The 18,429-nt window shown below is 34.2% G+C and overlaps 1 protein-coding gene across 4 annotated transcripts in view; it reads left to right on the top strand.

The window, feature by feature from the left end:
* LOC100369378 (advillin-like) overlaps positions 1-18,429 on the top strand; it is a 60,970-nt gene that overhangs the window by 22,681 nt on the left and 19,860 nt on the right. For 2 of the 4 annotated variants that reach the window (XM_078011066.2, XM_085495702.1), the window contains exons 2-8: positions 9,593-9,789; positions 10,638-10,706; positions 11,121-11,251; positions 11,806-12,022; positions 12,150-12,349; positions 14,294-14,372; positions 15,415-15,513. In XM_078011066.2, the coding sequence (XP_077867192.2) occupies positions 9,643-9,789; positions 10,638-10,706; positions 11,121-11,251; positions 11,806-12,022; positions 12,150-12,349; positions 14,294-14,372; positions 15,415-15,513 (942 nt within the window). In that variant the 5' untranslated portion in view covers positions 9,593-9,642. Of the gene's footprint in view, positions 1-655; positions 709-1,885; positions 1,935-9,592; positions 9,790-10,637; positions 10,707-11,120; positions 11,252-11,805; positions 12,023-12,149; positions 12,350-14,293; positions 14,373-15,414; positions 15,514-18,429 lie in introns of those variants that run through there. The other 2 variants (XM_085495703.1, XM_085495704.1) reach the window with 2 other exon arrangements.

Genomic DNA, 18,429 nt, shown 5'->3' with positions numbered 1-18,429 from the left:
AGTAATTTTGGCCCCAAAGAAGCCATAGAATGCTCCATTTTAACTTAGAATTATCAAAAACCCCACACCCTATCTCCCCCACTTGATGGCGCCACTGAATTGCAGTGCTCCCTCTTGCAGTTTTTTTCTAGAAAAATACCTGAGATGCCCATGTCAAGCATTGTGTTCCAGCTTGTCCAACCCAACTGTATAAATGCACAAACTATAATCTGTTGATTCTGATAAAATTCTGCTGTGTAAACCTAGCAATAGTTGTGTTGAACAGCTTCTTTGTAATGCACACATGACTGGTTTGTTAACAGTTCAACAAATATTCTGATGTATTTTGTGTATTTGGGAGCTTGTATAAATAGTGAGATAAATTTTGGTCAGTGTAATTTGTTAAGTCAGCCAAGTTTTGCTTGCAAGATTAGATAACAGATCTTCGTTAAAATTCTTCAGATAAAGATCCCATACTGTGAAATGAATAATGGTGGATATAAAGCTGCCTTTCAATAACATTTAATTCTTTGCTCATGTAAAGCTTCTACATAGAGCCAGAATGAGTGAAAAAAAAAGCGATGATATGGTACATGTGTATCTGTCATGAATTCTTATTATCAATTCTTACATTAATTTGCATAAGTGGTTTTACGAGGTGGCCCTCTGTGGCAGGGAAAAAACACACAGGCAGGGCTAAGATGGCGGAGTAGCTAGCGAGGACTGATGGTGAGTGATCTGTCGTACTGGTTTTGTTATAGCGTTCTGTGACAGTATCCCTTAATTAGTTTGCTCACATTTTATCTAAGCAATTGTAATTTGTTTTGGTAGAACAGTTTCAGTAACCAAAATGTTTCTCACTTCTTTCATTAAATTGTTTTTTCTAACCAATTATCACATAATCTTACCTTTGCAAGAGATTTAACATCTCCAGAGATTTTAATGAGATGAAAACTTTGTTGCACTAGTTATATGTAGAACTTTCTTGTGGGTGTTAACCTTAAAATGTCTCTCAACATTTCATTAGGAAATTTATTGTCAAAAAATGGGCAAATGTTTTTATTTTTTTTTCATTTGGACATTTATTTCCAGGATGAAGTTGGTTTAATCTTGAAATTACTTTATTCTCAAATAACAATTTTTATTTCCAGACTGTTCGTATTCCTTCATGATATGCAGTTGTTCAAATTTTCCACTTTACACACCCGAATTTTAAAATGGGAAATCACTTGGGGCGTGGCACATTATAGAAATTTCTTTCCTCCTACCCACAAACTGGTGTTACAATATAGTCATTGTTCTGTAAATGTTTGTGACATTGTAAATGGTTTACAGGCTAGTATTGGGATGTTTATGTAAACAGCTAAACAAAGCTCTTGCTTGTAGTTCATTTTTTATTGGCACAAAAACTCGGACTTTGATCAAAAATTCTATTTCAATCTGTTGAGTTTTCCCATAAGAATTTTTCCCACAATGCTTTGCCATATTTGCTCAGTAGATGAAAAATTTGAATTGCTCCCACAGTCCATTGTCATATGCTCAGTAACGTGATCAATCAATCAGAATAAGGTCTATTTCTATGAATATATCTGCAACCACGAGATCTTATGATCGCGGTTGATTGGTCAATGTGTCACAGTGGTACTACTTTCAAAAACACCCACCAAAACATTGCCACACTCTGTTTATAGATTCCATTCATATTTCTTTGCCTATCCATTGGCAAGATGGTCAACTTGAAGAACCTTAGTAATCGCATTATTTTGCGAATTTTTTGCCCAAAATGCACTGCCTTATTCCAGTCTATAGTTTTAATTACACACTCGTATTCCTTTTCATAAGTTTTTGTTTTGACTGATTTTTTAAATAAATTCCAACTGAAAATGATCTTTTCTGTCTGCTTCAGTGTCGAGTTACTGACGACAGCTGATCCTGGGTTTAATATTTCATAACAGGTCAGTATGATAACAATGCAAATTATTTTGGTTAAAATATCTAGGGAGGGAAATTTAATATTGTGACAATGTGGGTTGTCTTCTCCAATGAACACTGAAGTCCTGTTTTGCAGGCATTAAAATGTCCATTTTACATAGACTCAGAGCCAATTGAGTTATATCTCAAATTAAGTAGTGCTTGAGTAGACCAGGCATGTCAACTAGATAGTGAATGTTGCCAGGAGTTCAGTGGGTTTGAATCTCTCTATCAACAATATAAAGTGTTTTTCTTCTTGGGTGGGTACTCAGTTGGTTTCTGTCTGAGACTAACTTTTAACAGTGGTTTCCACACAACAAGGTCTACTGAGTTTCCTATCTCATTGTTGTCAAATAAATTATTATTAGGATTGACTAAAGATAAATAGGCAGATATCTCTATAGTTTCTATTTAATCAAATATAGTAAATAGTACCATCATTGTAACTTGTAGCAGAGTCGAGCATATTTGGGCAACATTGATCCAACTGTATGTTACACATCTGCAATTTTTCCAGGTGCTGGTTTCTGAAATCTTATTTGTTTAAACAATTTTAAATACACTCATGCCTTGGTAAAAATTTGTAATGTATGAATGACATTGAAGGGTACAGGGACTGTACATGTATACAGGTCAAGACTCGTCATAGGGTATGGTTTGTTTGTTTTATTATTGAAAGAAGTCAAATATTAACTCTACCTCACCACATGCTTGCCCTCCATTGTCTTCAAATCCGCTTGTGTTTAAGAAACTACACGTGTAGTAATGAAACAGAAAAATATAGAATAGTCAATGTAGATAAGGTTCTCTTTAATGCCAGTTTTAATAGTATTTGTATGTAATAAATTTGAATTAATTTTATAAAAAAGCTCCAGCTGATTTGTTTATTGGATATAATATTGTTTGTATTGGGTTGTTGTTTTTTGGTTGGGTGACCTATAAAGCTAAGAATTACACAAATACTGATATATTTCTGAATACTTTATAGTCTAATTTTTGTTGATAGGAATTTTCCTGTTTACTAAATGGCATTTGTGAAAACAAAATTTTGCGAAATGTCGTACGACCTGATAAAACTTTTCAGTTTCATAATTTTTACTCACCAAAAAAAAAACTTTAATATTTAATGGTTGTGCTACATGCAAATGTAGTGTAAGGGATGTTTTTGCAAGAATGTTTACAATATTTATTAAAGCTAACTGAAGACAAGAAATCAAAGCAGGAGGGTCGTCACCTGCGCATGCATGGGAATTGATAACAACACACACTAAAAATGCAAAGGCTCATGGGTAGACGCTTGTTTGTAAACAATGACACACTATTTAAAGACCATCTGACGCATGTGCAGGTGACGACTCCCTCACTTTGAGTTTCCACTGCTATGTTTAGATGACCTATACAGAGGCATTCCCATTGCATTGTGTATTCTTATGTCTTTCACAGTAGCAGTTTTGGTCAGGGGTACAGGAAGTGCAATGCATCATGAGTGTACCACTGTATTTTAGGGTTCATTTCCATAAATATTGGAAAAAAAACATAAGAAAAGAATGCAGAAAAGTTTTGGCGAAGGTCTGGTTGGTGAAAAGTTCACCATAATGATTTTACAGTGAGACTAATGTAGGTCACTAGGTGTGTGTGTACAGACACTCATTGTTACCAAGAATACACTACTTTTAATGATAATGGTATTTTACTTGACTGAATCGTTATTGATGATTGTTAAAATGTACTCTGCATCAGAATTTACAATTGGGTATTCACAACATATGAAAACATCAAATATTCCTCACTCCCCACTGACTGTGTCCCACTTAACTATTTTGGCTTTTGAGCATATTACTTCTTTCCTATAGGCAAAACTATGTAGTCTTGTCAATTTAACTACTGCCTATTCTAAAAAGGTACTATTAGTTGGTTACCATTAAAACATTAATATCACAAGATTTTCACGACTTTTACTATACGTCTTTATTTTAAGCTGGTGCTCACAAAATCTATATTAAATTTGATTATCACCGAACTACTTTTTGTGATCAGATGTCTACAAAACTGCATTACTGTGTTGGCTTTATTAGTAGGGCATGCGCTTATGTAAAAGATTTTTGGTCAAAATCTCTTTTTTTTTATTAATCAGTGTAGAATAAATACTAATTTTGGTTTGTGTACTTTAAAGGAGTAAATATGATCACCAAACCACTTCTTACACAATAAAATGTGTCAAACACGTATGAAAATTTAATGGATCTTCAGTTGTGATAAATTGAGCCTGTTCAATGCTATATATGTATTTCCAATTGGGTTAAGCTATCATGAATATGCATTTATACTTCAGAATGTTTCTTCATGCCATTGTATCCGGTTTCACTCAATATTTGAATTCAAAGCACCTTAATTTCACTTCTTGCTTAGTTGGTGCTATAAAATTAACTATCGTATGCGAAGGATTAGCTCCTGAGCCAAGTGCCTTTCTATATCTGAACACTAAACTATCATGTACCAAACTATTTCAAGTCGCATTAAAGATTTCTTTAATATACCACAGACTTGAAGTCTCCAGGCAAAGTAGATTTTTCTGATGCTGTTGCATTGAGGTGAATATTCTGCTGGTAAAATAGACCGTGGTAAAGGTTAACTCATTAAGAGCCTTTGCCAGTGTCTGCATTTGTTGGGCTATGTGTTGGGCATAATAGACAGTGACAAGTTAATTCCTGCAAATCCCAGTTTGTGTATAACCTTGCAGATCTGTACAAAAACTAGACTGGTACATGTATAGTTTGTAATGGGTTTACCCTCATTTGTTATTTTAATTCCTGTGCCCATGCAGTCGTAAATTTAATGGATTTATCCTCAGTTGTAGTATGGAATTGAGTCCTGCCGGTGCAGAGGTCAAGTCAATTGTCATGCAGCTCAGGCTGAGTGCTTGCATTTGTAGAATTACTAGATTTATGTTGAGTTGTGTTTTGGAGCTGACCCCTGGCAGTGCATTGACCATATACATATAGGTCACACAGAGCCAGTTCACATTGTTAACATGCCATGGATTTACTAAATTCACTAAATAGAAATCTCTGACTCAGTAATATAAACCTTCTTAAAGGAGCAGTGATCACTGCACTGCATCATTTTGAATATAAGATCCAAAGCATAGTACATCATGCATGTAGAGTACATCGTTTGTTTACATAAAATTTAAACATTCACTGCATGATAAGGGCTGCCCTTTATGCTAGAGATATTTTTTTTCAAAAACTACTTAAAACGAATTTGGATTAGGGAGGATTATGTTTAATTATGTCATATGTAAACTTGTGGTGGAATACAGTCATGCAGATGAAGAGCGTGGAATGCATGGTTTTGTAACCTCAGACATGATCACATTTCATTCTAGGTCAGGGTGACCTACATGTATTGTTCTTCGAGAAGGCCTCATTAAGTGCTCTATTTTGTCTTAATCTCCATGCATAATGCCAGGGCATTAAAAAAGCTATATGAATAGACGGAGTCAGCACCCATATACAATTAAAAATGCTTGCGTTCTATATGAACAAAGATGGCGACTTTGGTTGTTATGCAGAACAAATAGTAAAATACAAAGGTTTGACTAGATAATTCTAGATGATTTTATTGCTGGGAGAAATATTTCAGTGAGTCAGTCAGAATTCAGTGCACATTGCATCCATATCAAAATATGCATTTGCCACTGAAAATGTGTATTGAATTGTGGGAAAATCAGTGTTTTATCAACTCAAATCTTGAAAATATGGAGAGTGTCAACTCCCACCCTATAAATAATACCAGCAATCTCTTGTACTCAAAACTAGAATTTCAAAGTCGGTGACTTTCATGAAGTGAACAACTTGTATCAAAATATCAAACTGAAGTATTCCAATTTTGCTATTATGACATTCCTGGCAGTCATACATTTTAATACATAGTGAAAATCATCTTGCTTTCTGTGGGAGTGAAATTACCAATACAATGAATTTAAATATTTCTTGGATGTTGTGAATACAAAGTCTAACCAAAACAGTTCTATAATGTAGATGCATGTGCTACAGAGTACTACAGTTATTCATACCCGGTAGTTGATATGTAAATGCTACATCAAATCATCATGCAAACAGCTGTCCACCTACATCATGTAGCAAAGGTTGATGACAGTTCACTAAGTTGTCTGGGTTACGATATTTTATAGATGCTTTCATTATGCCTGACTATTGAATTATTAATAGATTTGGATTATTTTTTTTTCATTTGCACTTCATATAATTATTTATTTCTATATTCTGCTTTTAGTTTCTTCTCATCAATATATTTCACAGATTTGAAGGACTTAAAAATTGCATTTTGAACAACAATCTTAAGGTTATAGATCTCGTTATTTGGAAGGAGAAGGTTACAGTTGTCTTGGGGTGATTTCGCTGTAGATTATTTTTCTCTGATTATATTTATTGCATATTAATGATTTAACAATTATCTAGGCAAGGCCATGTAAAAGGTACACTAGGCTGGCATGATGAGGATTAAATGTACAAAGTTGCTGCCTTTTGCACCATTGGTCCAACATATATGTATATAGGCGTGCATCCCTGACAGTGTCTGTCACTTTCTTGTTATATTTATAACTGACAATAAGCTGCAACTTTCTATTTATACATTGTGTCCAGATGTCTGCAAAACGGCGCTACCACGTTTGCACGATGTTGGGCATGCACTTATGTAAATGATCGAGGAGCGTTTTTGGTCAAAATAATTCATTTTTTTAATAATCTGTGTACAATAAATACAAGTTTTGGTTTGTGTTCTTTTAAGGGAGTAAATTTGATAACTGCTTACTAAAAAGTGTACGACTCAATTCAGATGTATATCATACATGCATATGATAGGGACAGACATAAATCTGAAAATGTGTAAATCACATTTATACATATTTTTGTCTTAAACATTGATTTATAATCATTATGGCTTTAATATCTTGAGAGATAAATTATGTTGCAGTGATGAATTCACTTGTCATTATTTATTGGACTGGGTGTCTGTATTACTTCAAGTGATTTTTGTTTTTATTTACTGGCTATCCTTAAAATATGAAAAATACTGGTGTTACTGTATATTTACACCAATGATAACAAAAATTCGGCATTTCTATTTTAATAATCTTCTGACACAGGATTCCTAAACTAGGTCAGGCCGGGATTGAGCTTATAAATTTATACATATTGAATGTTTGTAAAGAACCATCTGTTGTGCTTAGAATTCAGTTACATACCATAAAGATTTGGGAACTCAAGTAATTTTTATTTGTTGTGTTGTGAAACAGCTGTGAAAATTACAGTGACCTAGCAGTGCAAGTGTGCCTTGTATACCAAATTTGACTTAGCGCCCAGGGTACCTGGCTCCAAAAATTGTGTTTTAGGGAGGGTGAGTGATTAGCCGAGCACCCCTACTTCGAAAAATTATGTAAATGACAATTTTGTTCACCATCCCTATCAGCCGGATTGAGAGGTATGTTAAGTCGCTTTGTGGAAAATAAAATTGCGAAATTAGTTGTGTTGTCATCGATTTCCAAAACACTGTTACAGTGAAGAAACAAAAATCGTCACAAAAAATATGCACGTTTTATAACTGTAACAATATTAATTACGTACCACCAAAAAATCACTATCACAGAATTATTAGTGGGAACACAGTCAAAAGTGAATATCTTTAGGGACGACGTCAAAAGATTGATGTCGGATAAAAAACTTATTTCCTTTAGTTTGGGGGTGGGGTGGGGTTTGACCTCAAAAAGTTTTCATCCTACAAAAACAATTTTATTTTTTATTGAAGTAAAAAAAATCTTGGGAGTATTTGTAGTTTTTTTTTTTCTATCCAATCATGGACAGAAATAACCGAAAAAGGAAAAAAACAGAAAAATGGTTTGGTTCGAGTGTAAATCTGTGCGTCAAATGAGGTGCATTTGTAAAATCCTTTTACACCCACCCGACAACCAACTGCTATGCAATACTACTGTCCGATTATCAATTTGTATTTAATGGTGAATGTAGTCTGACGCCATGACCAATATTCATTAATTAAGTTTCAGTGGGGGTAGGGGGGTTTGGAAAAAAACTAAAGGACTTAAGTTTTTTATCAGACATCGATCTGTTGACATCGTCCCTTATCATTATCATCATTGTTTAATGTGTTGTATGTGAACTCTATGCAAAGCATTGTGTGGAAAATGTCATATGAACAATTTTTGATATGACTTGTATTAATGAGATTAATATTTAACTTTATTTTTCTGGAGATATTATACAATATTCTTGGTTCAAATTTGCTTTGGGGAAATACAAGTCCTGAATGAATATTGCACCAAAAATATTCATTTGACAGCAGAAGCAGAAGCACCAAAATGTAATAATTTATTTTAAGTAGGTGTTGTATAAAGTACTTCTAGAGATAAAACTTCAATCCTTAGTGTATTTGTTGAGGGTGATAAGAAATTTATTATTGTATTTTATGACGCAAAAGCACAAAAATGAAAAAAAAAACATGTGTTCTCAAGTGTGTGTCAAGTGGATACTACTTTGATGCTCAGTGTATTTATTGAGGGTAGTAAGCATTTATTAACGTACATTTGTGCATTTCCTTATTCATTCCTTTACATGTACTTGATATAATTATTTCTGCAATGAATATGACCAGACTTCCCTGTTACATTACTTGGGGATCTTAGCAGAAATAGCTTTTTTGCGTCTTTTAAAATGGAAGTGAACAAACAACAAAATGTCTGTTATTATTACTTGTAAATTTTCTCATATTATGGTTTTGTGAAATTAGTTTGTGCCATCCCAGACAATTATGTAACTCTATAACACAATAGTAGGATACTCTTTGATAAAGAATGAAACTAAATTGAACACTAAAATGAAAAAAATATGGTAGCAGTTAATTTCACAGTATATAATTCACAAAGCTGCTCTGTCAATTCTTCCAGTGATTCCTGCTGTTTGTGATGTTTATATCTTGTCTCGTTTGAACAAGCCAATAAATTGTTGGAATTGTCGAACACTGCCACTGTCACGTTTTTCTGACTCAGCAATAGGTCTGAAATCTTTTTCATCGTTGACTCTATGAACCACTTCATGATACACTTCACCATTATGATTGCCAAATAATATTTGTCTTTGTATAAAAATTAGCCTGGCTTACTTCTCACTTTTACACCAATGACTTCAATGATGTAGTTGAGCAGTTTTAAGCTTTTTATATGACGTACATTTAACAGGATAAAAGCCCACAAGATGAAAGGAGTGGGACACAGCATCCTTGTAAAAAGTTGCTCATGCCATGTATCAATATTTCTTGCGTCTTGTCTAGCTGATTACTGTTCACAACTTCTGTTTTAGACCCTGCTTTTAATTTTTTCACAACCAGTTTCCTCTTTTTATCACAAATTCACAAAGTAGTCCTGTTTATAGTGTGCATTTTCTTTTCAGAACATTGAGACAAAAATAGCCAAAAACTGAGAATCGACTCAAATTTTTTCAGAAAAATGTGCAGAAAAATGTTAACGAGAGTCTGTAGTGAAAAGGTTAAAGGAGATAGACATAAGCCTGTCATATTTCTTATCATGTGTATTTGTTTGTTTATTCAGAGTGCATTATTTGGATTTATTAGCGGATTCAGCCGATTCCTGTTCTCATCATGACTGGTGTTGTAGACCCCGCTTTTAAAGGAGTTGGACAAAAACCTGGTTTGAAGATATGGAGAATTGAGAAGATGAATGTTGTAAGCTGGCCTGAAAAAGACTATGGCTATTTTTTTGAGGGAGATTCGTACATTGTTTTGCATGTAAGTTTATTTAATTTACTCCGCAATTACTTTACTTTACGTCATTAACCCTTTATCCTGCCAGCCCTGTGTACTTTTACATTTACTTGCCCTGATAAGTGTTAACCTTAACACATTGATTGTACATTGTTTTGCATGTAAGTTTATTTAATTTACTCCGCAATTACTTTACTTTACGTCATTAACCCTTTATCCTGCCAGCCCTGTGTACTTTTACATTTACTTGCCCTGATAAGTGTTAACCTTAACACATTGATTGTACATTGTTTTGTTGTAAATTACATACCAATAAGAAAACATTTTTTTTAACTGAATTGATATTCAATAAAACAAAAGGATCTTCAGAATGGACACTGATGGCACCCTTTAGTTTTTTTTGTCCCTATAATTTGGTTTAGTATCATTTTGACAGTCTAACAAAACCCATTGTCCTTGATGCATTTAAAGTGTTTTTATTTGAAAAGAAAATCTTTATGCATCCCATAACACTGAATGTAAAGGGCTGCGAGACAGCATACATTAAGGTTCTGCAAATAGAAGTAAATTTCTGTGAGTACTGCAGTCAATTTGTGCTATAATGTATGCAAGTCAACTGAAGATGGACACGTACAGTAGAAAAATTGTGGGATTGTGATTTGTGATTTCTATGTTAAACCCTGATTTGAAAATTGAAAAAAAATACAATTCATGTATTTTTCAGAATTATTGCAATTAATTAAAGGGAATTTCTGTCCCAAACCTGTGTTATCTGAATCATTCTAAAGGCATATTTTGCATTATGTTTTGTTCTTGTATTTCCATTGATTCGCTAGCATTTCAGACCCTGTGTATTTTTACTTTAATTTCAGACCAAGAAGGAGAAAGGTGGTCAATTAAGTTGGAGTATTCACTTCTGGCTCGGAAAAGATACATCACAGGTACATGTATAATTGCATTTCATTTACAAAACAAAACACTGCAAGAAGCTAATATAAATACTCGCTATAATGTGCAGTGCTGCGCTACGCTACGCTACGCTACGCTACGCTATGCTACTGATATACTATACTACGATACACTATTACAGCACGGCCAATTACATAATTGGAATGTATTTTTGAGCTGAGAAGTCATCACCTTTGTTTTGATAACTTGCTAAGTTAACGACTTTTGTTTACCATGATAGTGTTGCTGATTGTACTTGATCCTCGCATGTTTAGCACTTTCGAGTCAGAGCAGTCATTTGATCATGACATAACACGACACAATGCAATGCAATGCAACACAATGTAACGTAATGTAACTTAGCCCAACCCTGAGCTATACTGATATACTACACTGCTTTATGATAGGATGAAGCTGGTGTTTGTGCCATCAAAACAGTTGAATTAGATGATGCCTTGGGAGGAGGACCTGTGCAGTGCAGAGAAGTCCAAGCTCATGAATCTCAACAATTTCTATCGTATTTCAAAGATGGTATCATGTAAGTAACCTAGGCAACACATAATAGTCAAGTAACAAACTTCAACTTTCAGAATGTTAAAATCAATTTAGATAGATGATTGAATAGTAAAAATAGTATTTATATAGTATTATAAAAAAAAATATGTCATAACTATAATTGTATTCACCCACATCTCAAATAGAAGCAAACTAAAACAAAATGTATATTATTATAAACTCCTAAGTATTAAACACATATAAATAGTGTTGATCCATCGGTCCACAAAGAACATTTCTATTGAACAGACATTTTTGTATCAATGTCTGTGGCCACCTGGTTGCCATTGATACAATCATGGATCTGTGGGCACCTGGTTGACATTGATACAATCATGGATCTGTGGGCACCTGGTTGACATTGATACAATCATGGATCTGTGGGCACCTGGTTGACATTGATACAATCATGGATCTGTGGGCACCTGGTTGACATTGATACAATCATGGATCTGTGGGCACCTGGTTGCCATTGATACAATCATGGATTTGTGGGCTCCTGGCTGACATTGATACAATCATGGATTTGTTTATTAGGTACAAACCAGGTGGTATGGCTACTGGATTCAAACATGTTGACCGCGATTTCCATGAAAATAGAATGTTGAAAGTGAAAGGTAAACGAACACCAAGGATTAGTGAAGTTCCCATTGGTTGGAAATCGCTCAATAAAGGAGATGTCTTCATCCTGGATCTTGGTACTAGAATTATCCAGTGGAACGGAAGTCAAGCAAATTATTCAGAGAAATTGAAGGTAACTCTCTCAAAAGGCGTTTCTGGTCAAAAAATAAATGTTACTTGATGTATATAGTTTGGTATGATATACATGCTGTACTATGACCACTCCCCTATGCTAAACTATGCCAATTTTACTTTTACAGGGCACACAGACATGTCAGCGTATCCGTGACAGTGAGCGTGGTGGACGGGCACAGATTGTTGTAATTGAAGAAAATGATCGTCGCTATGAGCATGACTTTCTGGAGGTTATGGGAGAGAGAACACCAATTGCTGATGCTGGTGCTGGTGACGATGACAGTGCTTTTGAACGTAATGTGCAAGCTCAAACCAAAATGTACAAGTAAGTGTTGTTGATGGTGCCTCGTCAAATGTGTAATTGAATTATTGCACAAGAAAGAAGGAGCTTCGCGCATGGCATGGATGGTGTACAGTCTTAGCACAACTTATATTATTACGTATGTACTGCAGTTTATTTTGACTCGTCCCTGAAATCAAGATCGGTATTTCCACAACCCATATGCAAATGAGGTCTGAGAGCAAACAAAGTAGTCCCTTCAGGAGTACCGTTTTTCAAAATAAACAATATTTAGAAGTACAATATTTTCCCCTTGGGGTACATGAATATACTTGCCGAGTGAAATGAAATTTGAACAACAGTAATGGTACTTTCAGGCAGTCACTTATTTTGAGTCAAACTAATTTGCATATCACCCATGCAATAATGTTTTTGGTATTTTCACGGTCTATATGCAAATGAACATGGTATTTCCATTGGCTACCGAACTATTTTTATTTTGTAAACACATTTTCGTCTGCTATTTTTATCCGGTTCAAATCGTTCAGCAACATTTTTGGCACCTGAGTGTACATCACATAAAATACTACGATTGGGAGAACTTAATGTATGTTGATCACCTGGAAATTAAGATATATAAACCTTGAAGGGCTCTGGAAGGACCCATCCACAGTAAAATCAGCGATTACTATAGAGCCGCAAATGTTGAACATCGAGATACCAGGAGGTTTCTGCTGGCGACGTTGCAGCTTTACTGAGTTCCAAATAAAGATTATTAGCGCCAAATGAGCAACATTTTAACCGGTAACCAAGACTCATTCAATCCACGACCAGCAAGCAATATCACAAATGAAGTTGTAGCTTGCAACTCTGCGTCGATCGCTGTCGACGAAAGTCATCCCGTCGGAGTACCGCAGTTGCACGGCTTGTTTGCCAATGCACAATTCTGTGGAGGAACTTTTAACTTCAACATAAACTGTGTATCATAATCGTCCAGTTCAAGCTCTGGCTCTGTCGTGGCCCCAACTAAACGTCCACGAGTAATTTATTCGGACAGTGATTCAGATTAGACACATGATTATTTTATTTCCACACAGACAGTGACACGCGTTCTACACTGGCACGCGCTGCTAGGGCGTAACACTGTCTTGGAATATATTAATGGGCAATTGGGCTCCCCAAGTTAAATTTCATTCGATTTGTTGCACGTTCTTTCTTTAATATGAAATAATCAAATATGGAACATATGTAATAATAACAGAACCCCACACCCTTCCCGTGGCTTTCGTTGCATATGGAAGTTATTTTCACTCGAGATGCGGCGTATTCTGCTGTACTTTCACACGCTTCGCTCGTGAAAGTACAGCTGCAGAATACACTGCATCACTCATTGTCAGTTGTCCAACACTGTTGCTTTTATCGCTTTTCAGTTGATTGCTTGTAGCTTAATTCAATGCAGACTGAAAAAGCATGACCATGTTTCGTCACCAGATCTGTCCTTTGATAACAAACAGTAGATGAAAGACGTACACCATTTCAATAATCTAGTTACCAAGTACAAGCAGCATTTGGTTCCCCACTGTTTTTTAGATTTACTTACTACAAACTCTACCATTCCTTTCTACAACACGAGAAATATCACATCCCAAAATGTAGCCAACACTGCAAATATCAATTCACTGCAAATATCAATATTTTATATTTTATTTTGTACTATATTGTTATATTCTGTCTGTTTATATTTTATTCATTGTATGAAAATTCATTTTAAGTGGAAAACAACAATAGTTGTGCTTTTTTTCTTACTAGCTTGCTCACTCATTGAAAACGCTAAATATTATCAAAACTCTTAATCGTATGACACTTTGTATAGTTCGCAAATGCAATGCTTAATAAAGTAGCAACTAGGATACTTAAAACTGGTTTGCTTTTATTGATTCATTTTAAATTGATGCATTTGACATAAACTATTTGCTTTATTATTTTTAGAGTATCTGATCAGAGTGGATCGCTAGTGCTGACGGAGATTGCAACTAGACCCTTATCACAGTCAAATCTAGAAAGTAATGTAAGTACAACATCACATGATTTCTTTTTAGAGGGAGGGAGGGACGGTATGAGAATAAAGTGCAGCACAACATGGTAATTAAAATACATACTGCTATAAGGTTTTCAAAATGTAAATATGGGACGATATAGAATCAAAATTATTAATCGGTTAAAAAACAAAAACCTTAATATGCTACAAAATATGATCATAATCTTATTATATTGATGCAATATTCAAACAAAATTATCATACTGGCATTATTTTGACCCTCCATTTTAATTGTATAGCAGCATTTCATCGCTATTTATTTTATCGCCATTTATTAAAAAAAGGTGTTTTAACTGAAACCATTGATGGATAGTTAAGGAGAAAGTGGTGTCTAACTGGATTTTAGAGCATGACAAAAAACTGAAATGATAATGTGATTTTTTTTTTCATGTACAACCAAGGCATGTCATCCATTATTTAGGTTAAAAATACTTCTGTATACACAAAAGTATGCTAGCCTAGTACTTGGATGGTCAGGTTGTTTTACCTTTCATTTTGCAGATGGACATTTTTGTCCTGTAGGGGTTTTGACTTTGCAATGTGATTTATACAATTTACTGTAAACATAATTAATATCCAGATTTTCATGTACAAAAATGGAAATGTGTAACATGTAACCAAAAATTGAGAAATAAAATGACAACTTGAAGCATTGGAGATGTTCTCCAGTAAGGTAGGTACAGTGAAAGCTGAAAATATTTAAAAGTAGATAGCATTGGGGATAGAAACTCAGGGTGTGAGAGATGGTCGAAACAAACTTTGCCATTTATTTTGTCATTCACTTGGTTTTTAGTATTTTTTAAGATAGTTATGATGCTACAAACATTTTTTTGCTTTTCTCATTCACACATGCATTTTTTAAACAGAAAGTTGTGGTAGTGTGAAATTTTCTTTTTGTATATTTTGAATCTACCATTTCTCCCTCTAATGATTGTCCTCTTAGTTTAAAATAATATTATGGTACCCAGGGTTGTTAACATTTGAATAATGACGTATACTTGTTGTTTTTCAGGATTGCTTCATCATTGATCAGGGTGCAGCTGGAGTCTGGGTGTGGAAAGGAAAACAAGCCACTAAAGCTGAAAAAGATAGGGCTTTTGAGAACGCCATGGTAACTTAGTAATTTTAATTGATGCGTATAGTTGGCGTCTGGAAGCTATATCTCTTATCTAGCTAGGCCAATACTTTGTGGCTATCCCCTCTCTGTTTAGTCTGTTACTGGGCGTGTCTGCCTAATATCATAATAATTACTCTATAACTATTCAGTTTTTGGGGCACTGTATCACATCACCTTCTTATCTACCTTCCTATTCATTTACTATTTCACCATCATCACTCATTGAAATTTTGCTGTACCTTAATTTTTCTTTCACTTTCAAAATTCATTTCGGCCAAAAATGCAAGTTCACAATCTTATATTTTGAACTTTTTATTGAAAATTGAGCTTAGGCGCAAATGGCTAATGGTGGTGAAAAGCGGAATAACTTACTGGCATTTACACTTTATTGGTTATAGCTTAGTTGAAGTAATTTAAATATAATCTCATTTTAGTGGATTTAAGTTGCATATTGACACAATATAAATTTAATGCACAATTTATTCTGGATTTATTTTGGATCCTTTATCTATTCCTTGTCAACTGTAATTGTGTTGATCAGGGGAAAAATGCACTTCTTCTTTTGCACTAGAAAGTAAAATTAAATTGCTTGTTATCCAACATGTAACAATTCTTGTAATTGGGTCTGGCAGATTAATAATTATTTATTCATACTACTTTTAGAAATCTAATATGATAATGTTGCATGTTTTTAGTAAAATATACTTGCTACTTAAATAATTTTTGAATTTACTAAAAATATTAGTTTTCCCTGCGATGCTTATTATTGCATTTGATGATATGTTGATGTGCTCATCAAAAATGCATGAAACTACGTATATTCCTCCAGGTTTTGTTACAGACACACAACTACTCAAATTTCCAATTTTTTTTCCTCACCATCATTTACAGTTTTATTACTCATCGATTACATCCACACTCACCATGACAACTTTGTACATCTGACTACATTTTTTCATCATTCCTTGCTCATCCCACGCATTCCTTGTTGCCATGACACCCAGTTCATGCCAAGTTATTTATCCCCCATGTATCTCCATGCTGTCCTGCGAAGTTTGCTGTATTTATAGTTGTAGTTATATAGATGTACTAACTTTGCACAGAGCACTGCATCGTAAATTTCAGTTTGAGATCTTTTATTTTTGAACTGTCTTCATGATCAAATTACAAAATTGTGTTATAACAATTGTTATAATTTTGTCTTCTAAAATTGTTTCTCAAAGAAAATGAAATAGAATATTGGTCAAGTTCTCAATTTCCATAAAACATCTAAGCAATTTAAAAAAATTTACATTCATTTTGTAGAAATTTATTTATCTTGTTCATGCTGTGAAAAAAAATGGCAACATTTAAAATTATGTCTAAATGAATCAGACACATTTTTAAAAGATCTCAAAATAGCGCACATTTTGCATGTGATTTGTCTGTAATATTTAGTGCACTTATAAGCTCACTGCTGATTGGTTCTTTTCTGATAGCATGTCGGATATTGGAGCATGGGAGCCAATCATCAGTGTTGTATGTTTACAATAGTAATATAATAATACAATACAGGCTCTTCACTCTGTACGTGACAATAGGGGAAAAGCCTCATAAATATTGCTGTATAAATAAAACAAAACTATTTTAGAATTCTCAGGAGAATAGTTAAATTGTCAATAGCATAACTAAATTTGTTTGGTATTTATCGAGGTGGTGAAGAGTCTGTTGTATTGATTGGTTTGATTGCATGGTGTATTGATTGGTTTGATTGCATGGTGTATTGATTGGTTTGATTGTATGGTGTATCGATTGGTTTGATTGCATGGTGTATTGATTGGTTTGATTGCATGGTGTATTGACTACAGTATAGTGTATCGTATTGCATGACAGAGCCAATAGTTGGTTGAATTTAGTGTTTTATTTAATAGTTTATAACTGATTGAAGTGCTTGTAATATTTCAAAATGTGGATCACTGAGTATTGCATGTACAATTACAAACCACTTCACCGGCATGCTTTAATTTGTTGCTTGTGCTGGTAATTAGTCTGTGTAAATTATTGGTCTAGTGTGCCCACGTACTGCATCAGTGTATTATACCATGTATTTCTTGACGAGCACTACCTGAGCCCACTGTGCTTTCATTCTGAAACAGCACAGCTCCAGACTTCTATATTCCATTTTCAAACCATAAACTACGAGTATCACTTTCATTTTGGAAATGGATGTATGTACTATTAAGTCCTGTGAAAGCATTAATTTACTGGGATTGAATTTTCCCAGATTTTCTTGTGAAAGACGTTCTAATGTGTAGGGTATATAACCAGGATTTAATTCCAATTAGTGAAAATAGTGAAATTAAAACAACATGAATAATTAATGAGCTTACCATACTGTTGCCTTTACCTGAAAGTTTTCAAGATAAACTTGCAGTTGTTTATTATTTGGGCATTTCTGTATAAAAATAAGACTTAGACATGCACAGGGAAGAAATAATCAATACTGAATCTTTTACAGTGTGTGTGTTATAGATTTAGCAAAATTTAAGCTCACTGGAGTTAAAAATATTCAATATTGCATGTTTAGTGTGTCTGCGTGTGTACTGACCTGACCATATTATTAACTAGTAGATATTAGCAGATGCAAATAACAGCATGATTACAGGTTTCAACAAAAATGCCTTATAATAACCAAGCAGGATTATCACTCATTCAAACATTCACAGCCCCTTCCCCTCACCCTCCCACTCAATTTCCTCCTCCTCCCATAACAACATCATCGTAATCGTAAACAGTGCCTCCAGAAACTATGGCTAGAAGAGATTGATATGAAGAGACAGTAATCACACTTTGGAATTGTATTCTCTTTTTCAATCCCATCTCCTCTTTTGTTTAATATATTTTCTTATCCTAGCCTATTCTTGCCTCTAT

This window comes from Saccoglossus kowalevskii, chromosome 22 (assembly GCF_978046115.1).
Source record: "Saccoglossus kowalevskii chromosome 22, keSacKowa6.1, whole genome shotgun sequence".
Lineage (NCBI taxonomy): Eukaryota > Metazoa > Hemichordata > Enteropneusta > Harrimaniidae > Saccoglossus > Saccoglossus kowalevskii.
Note: the sequence above shows the minus strand (reverse complement) of the source record. Positions and strands in the feature narration are given on the sequence as shown.